The 6,525-nt window shown below is 36.2% G+C and overlaps 1 protein-coding gene across 1 annotated transcript; it reads right to left on the reverse strand.

The window, feature by feature from the left end:
- Positions 1-5,549: 5,549 nt before the first annotated feature.
- On the reverse strand, positions 5,550-5,981 carry LOC142174295 (secreted RxLR effector protein 161-like). The gene has a single exon (XM_075240079.1). The coding sequence runs from the start codon at positions 5,979-5,981 to the stop codon at positions 5,550-5,552; it is 432 nt and encodes a 143-aa protein (XP_075096180.1).
- Between the last annotated feature and the right edge of the window lie 544 nt (positions 5,982-6,525).

Consider the following 6,525-nt stretch of genomic DNA (forward strand, 5'->3'; position numbering starts at 1 on the left):
TACTTAGGCGAAATTATATAAGACATAGCGGGAAGGATTCCGACAATTGGGGAAATTATAACTCTAGACCTCCTTAATCTTGTCTTTAACCCTTAGTATCTGTAGTTGTTAATTTACTATTTTAATTTGTTAGTTAATTAGTTAAACACAAGAATCTTAATATCTATAAGTTAGGAACTGTTCAAGCTTGTCTTCTTGGTGATAGTGAACAGCTGTAGCTAGGCCTTAGTTCTCTGTGTGATTTATCTCCGGACTTGTAAACTGGATTATATTTGCAACGACCGCTTAGTCCTTTTTATAAGCCATAGTTGGGCTTGATCAAATTTTGGCGTCGTTGCCAGGGAACTAACGGTGTAGTTGTAGGTGTACATATTGCTAGGTTTCAAGTTTGAACTTTTTTTTATATTTGATTTTTATTTTGTTTTTTTTATTTTTGTTTTACTTATTAATTTGAGAAACATGACATCTTGGAATTATGAGAATTTTGATATTAGTAATTCTACTTTTGATCCTTCTTATGCGTTTAGTGGAGGAAACCACCCAGGGCAAAATTATCAAAATATTCCCGAGAGCGAGTTATGTGCACCAACTCAATCTTATGTGTGGAATGTGTGCGATATGTGTGGTGGTCAAGATGGTCACTTTCATGGTTGTGCTTATATTTATTATCTTCCCCCAACCCCTTACTTTGATGATTCTTCTTTTTCTTGTGAAGTTAATAGGAACAAAGAACCCAGGTATGAGGACCTGAAAGAGATCGAGGATATGCTAAAGTGCCTTATGGAACAATATGATGAGATACAACTGCGGGTACAAAGGCAAGGGGCAACTATTCACAACTTGGAGTCTCAAGCGAATAAATTAATTGAACCTTGTAAAGCGCAACAAGTTGACATTGTGGATAGTAGCCAATATAAGTATGAATTGGCTGCAGAAATTGCTATTATACTGGAGGATTTAAAAAAATACGAGGATGAGCTAGAGGAGGAGGTCAGAATAGAACACCAACAATCTATCCAGCTAGAATTTGAGGATGCCGATGTTGAAGAAGTAATACTAGAGTCAACCAGGGACACTGAAGATACAAATTTAGTTGACTCTAGTGTGAATGATGTTGAGGATGTTGAAAGTCCTGAAGTTCATATGTTTGAGCGCATTGGTCCACACTCCAAGCATTTTCCACATTATGTTTGGATGATGATACGGAAATAGAGTCATCCGATCCAATTGAAGAGTCAAGGAATGAGGAACAAGGTGCATATATTCTAGAATTCTTCTTGCCAGAAAGTCAGGATTACATACCTCATACAAAGGCCAAGGAGTGCAGAATACTACATTATTTCCTTGGGCCAGTTAGATTCGTTCCACCGACCCATGACCATAATCATAAGCTTGAATCAAAACTTGGGGTTCAATTCATAAGCTCGAGGTGGAGGCAAAAAGTGATTCACGTCGTGCCGCGACATTAAATCAAGCGCTTGTTGGGAGGCAACCCAACTTTATTTTATTTTTATTTTTTATTTAGTTTATTATTTTTTTTATTGTATTATTCTTGTAGTGTCGATTTTTGATTTTTAGGAGAATGGAACGCAAAGCCATTGGAAGGATGCAACAACAAACAAGATGGTATGGTTGGAACTAAGTGTGCGGTACCCGCACGAAGGACCAGGTCTGGGAGAAGTCTGAGTACCCCATGAGATGCTAGTACTTTGGCCTTTGGGCTACCAGGGAGTTTCTCTTACCCTCTTATGGTTATTCTATGCATTAAGGACAATGCATAATTATAAGTGTGGGGTGAGGAGATTGTCTGGGTGACTTTTCATGCTACTTTAGCTGTGTTAGTTTAATTAAATAATATTTTTTTTAAAGATTGGACTTTTCCCGATGATGAATCTATTAGACAATTTTCTTGAGGGATTTAAGTCTAAAAAAAAAAAACAAAAATATTTTCTTTTGTTAGGTAGTGCAGCAATTACCCCTTGGTTTTTCTTTAAACCACGGTTCTTTTCCAAGGGTTTTGTTTGAACCGGGTGTAGTTAGTTTTTTTTTGGGAGTAGGAGCCATTGTGTTGTGTTTTGAATTGAAGCAATATCTCTTGACTTTATTATGCCTTGAGAATAGTGAGTACTTTGGGTGTGACGCTTAGGCTCAGTTTTCGACTCTTGTATAAATACCTTAAATTTATTATCTTAACTTTGTTTAACTACTTTGACTAAAGTGTCTTGATAAAACTAATCCTGAGTGAGTTATGTGTCATGTGTGTGTAAGGATTTGTTATATTCTGTGCATTGCATTTGATTCCTAGAACTTGCCATGTGTGTTTGCAAAGAGAAATAGTAGTTTTTTTTCAGTCTTGGAAGTGATATAGGTGTTTCTTTGTTGAGCCAGATATGTATATTTTACCCACCTAATTGTTATGTATCGTAGTTAACCCCTTTGAGCCTGTAATCTTGTTTCTTTGGCAACCACATTACAAGTCTTACTCATTTGTTTGAATTAATCATCTATTTGAACCTTTTAACCTCTCATGAGCACTTGAATTATTATGAACTATGTAAAAGTTAAAGTGTGGGGCGGTTGGTTTGGCTTTTAAGTGAAACTAATGAAATCAGGAGAAAGGTGCATTGTTTTGAACGAGTAAGAGCCACTTGAATTGAAAAACAATAGTTGTATTGCTGTGGAAAAAAAGTATTCATTAATAAATGGTGACTCTTAATGTAATTGTACTTAGAGAAGTATGTGATAATAACATTGATGTGAAGGTGGAGTCATGGTTTGACGTAAGCATGGGCTTGAATGTTAAATATATGTATTAAAGTGCTTAGGGAGGTGTAGTCACTCTTATATCAAAATGTATCTTACACGTCCTATAGCCTACATTACAACCAAATTAAGTCCTACTTGATCCTAGACTGAATGAGCTCGATTAGTAGAGTAGTACACTACGGGCAAGCTTATGGTGTATCTTTTGTGGCATATGAATATTATTTCTGAGAGTGAGTGAATTCTTTCTATCTTGAGTTCCTAAGTGTTCTTAAATTTTATTGTGTGGAACTACTCTCTTTTGTTGTGTGAGGTACTTGATTCATGAAGGAAAGTTAATCCTTGACCTCTATGTTAGAGTAAGGTAGGTGAATTGTGAATAATGCGTGGTACTTATGAGTCAAATCTTGAGGTGAAGATGTTACGCTTTTGTGCTTAGTCTATTTTAAATACTCTTGGTATGATGAGTTAGGAGAATTGTTTAAAAAGGTCGTGTCTATAAAAAAAAGTGTAGTTTGATTGCTCGAGGACGAGCAATAGTTTAAGTGTAGGGTGTTGACGATAGGTTATAATTACGTTCTTTAGTCGCTTATTACACTCAAATTTACTGCACTTTAGTTGAGTTTGCATTTTAATCGTTAGTGTTTTGCACTAATTGTGTATTTTATGTCTTGTAGGAGTGATTTCAAGCTATATAGATGTTATGGAGTGAATTCAAGTGATTTGGAGCTTTGACGTCTGAGTAAAAGCCCAAGAATTTAAGTTGGGATCGTATTCGAGGATCAACGAATGATAGAGCAACAACACGAAAAGTCGAGTAGGCATATTGCGTACTGTCTAGTAAAATGCACATAACTTTTTGCTCAAACCTTTATTTGGGCTCCACAATATATGATTAGAAATCTAACTCAAAGAACTAAAACTTTCATGTTTTACGATTTTCCAAATTCCAAACAGAACAGGGTGAAAAATATAGTCGAAACCGCGACCGCGGACCTGAGGCGGACTGAGGCAGTATACCTGCCATATACCGCGTTTGTACCGTGGTCGGACCACGGCCGCAGTGTCCAGACCTAAAACAATTATCCTTTTTCATGTTGGAGAAGGTATAATAGTTTGGGCCTGACCCTACTTGATATATATACGTGGAAAAACGGTATTTTGGCAGGTTGGATATACTTTTGATACAGATTCGACCTAAGGAGGCAGAGACATAAATAGGAGCAAGGCGGGGAATTCTTCTACGAGTTTTTCCTTCCTCTTCCTATTTTTCATTGTTGGTTATGACTTTTAGTATTGTTGTTTTACATACTATTATGAATAGCTAATTTGTTATCTAGGGTTTTGATGGAACCTTTTGTAGGATAAATTCTTGTTATGTTTATATATAATTGAGTCGTAGTATTTTCTCTATTTGTTCAGCTATATTATTTTTGTGGTTGATTGAAGGGCCCTCAATTAGCTGTGCCTATTTAGTATGCATAACTCGGAAAAGAGTGCATACTTAGGTAATTGTTGAACAACACCACTCCCAAAGTATATGAGGGATCAATAATCGAGGGTTTAAAGGCGGGATTAGGGATAACGAAACATTGGGTGCGATCTAAGTGAGCTGTAATTAAAGCCAGCTAGCATAACTCGGGAGAGTATGTCTAGTAAATTATCGTAATTACTAGGGAGAGAAGTACAATATGCAGAGCACTCATGATCGGTAGAGAATACTTAGGCGAAATTATAGAAGACATAGCGGGAAGGATTCCGACAATTGGGGAAATCATAACTCTAGACCTCCTTAATCTTGTCTCTAACCCTTAGTATCTGTAGTTGTTAATTTCCTATTTTAATTTGTTAGTTAATTAGTTAAACACAAGAATCTTAATATCTATAAGTTAGGAACTGTTCAAGTTTGTCTTCTTGGTGATAGTGAACAGTTGTAGCTAGGCCTTAGTTCTCTGTGGGATTCGACTCCGGACTTGTAAACCGGATTATATTTGCAACGACCGCTTAGTCCTTTTTATAAGGCATAATTGGGTGTGATCAATATCACGGGAGAAGATTATGGGGAGAGGTTACAGATTTGTGGAATTACAATCATAATATTGATGAGTAATGAGAGGTTATTCACATCATGGGTAAAAATAGTGGGAGTAGTGGACATCCACATTAACTCTAGGTTTTACAGCACTCCCATTTGGATGTCCAAAAATAGATAATATGCCTCGTTAAAACCTTACTAAGAAAAAACCCCGTGGGAAAAAAATCTTAGTGAAGGAAAAAGAGTACACATATTTGTAATATGCTTTATTTGATGCCTCGTTAAAAACCTTATCAGGAAAACCCAGTGGGACAAAACCTAGGCTAAGGGAAAAAGAGTATATCGCGTATCTTACTCCCTCTCGTGAAAACATCACTTTATTTCTCGAAGACGCCACATTCTAATCTCATGTCTCAACTTCTCAAATGTTAAGGTTGGTAATGCCTTTGCGAACAGATCAGCCAAATTTTCACATGAACGAATCTGTAGAATATTAATTTCACCATTTTGTTGAAAATCATGCGTGAAAAAAGAACTTTGGTGAAATGTGTTTTGTTCTCTTCTTTGATGTATCCTCCTTTCAGTTGAGCAATACAAGCAGCATTGTCTTCATATAGTGTAGTTGGATTATCCTTTTTCATAAGAAAACTACACATTTTCTGAATATGCTGAGTCATTGATCTCAACCAAACACATTCCCGACTAGCTTTATGAATGGCTATTATCTCGGCATGATTTGAAGATGTGGCAGCTACTGTTTGTTCCATTGAACTCCATGATATAGTTGTACCTCCATACGTAAACAAATAGCCTTTTTTTGTGAAAGGGCTTTATGTGGATCAGACAAATAACCTGCATCGGCATAGCCAATTATTTCTGACTTGAATTCATTAGAATAAAACAATCTCATATCTATAGTTCCCCGAAGATATCTAAATATATGTTTAACACCATTGCAATGTCTTCTTGTTGGGGAGGAGCTGAATCTTGCTAATAAGCTTACTGCAAAAGCAATATCTGGTCGGGTATTATTGGCAAGATACATCAGCGCCCCAATTGTACTAAGATATGGAGTTTCATCACCAATGAGATCTTCATTATTTTCTTGAGGCCGAAATGGATATTTATTTATGTCGAGCGATCTCACAACCATTGGGGTACTCAATGGATGTGCATTATCCATGTAAAATCACTTTAAAACCTTTTTAGTGTATGTTTATTGATGGACAAAAGTTTCATTTGGTACATGCTCAATTTGTAGGCCAAGACAAAATTTTGTCTTACCAAGATCTTTCATTTCAAACACTCTACAACCTTTGGAATCTCTTTAGAAGTGCCAATGATATTCAAGTCATCAACATACAGAGCTATGGTGACAAATTCAGATCCAGACCTCTTAATAAAGATCCAAGGGCAAATAGGGTCATTTTTGTACCTTCATTTAGCAAATACTCTCTAAGGCTATTGTACAACATCCTCCCTGATTGCTTCAATCCGTATAAGGATTTTTGAAGCTTTATTGAACAAGTTTCTCTTGAACTTTTATGTGCTTCAGGAACTTTAAATCCTTCAGGGATTTGCATAAAAAATTTATTGTCCAATGAGCCATATAAGTAGGCTGTGACAATCCATTAACCGCATATCAAATTTTTCATGGACTGCCAGATTTATTAGATACTTGAGGGTAATTGCTTCTCTCACAGGAGAATATGTCTCCATATAATCAA

This window comes from Nicotiana tabacum, chromosome 20 (genome assembly GCF_000715075.1).
Source record: "Nicotiana tabacum cultivar K326 chromosome 20, ASM71507v2, whole genome shotgun sequence".
NCBI lineage: Eukaryota > Viridiplantae > Streptophyta > Magnoliopsida > Solanales > Solanaceae > Nicotiana > Nicotiana tabacum.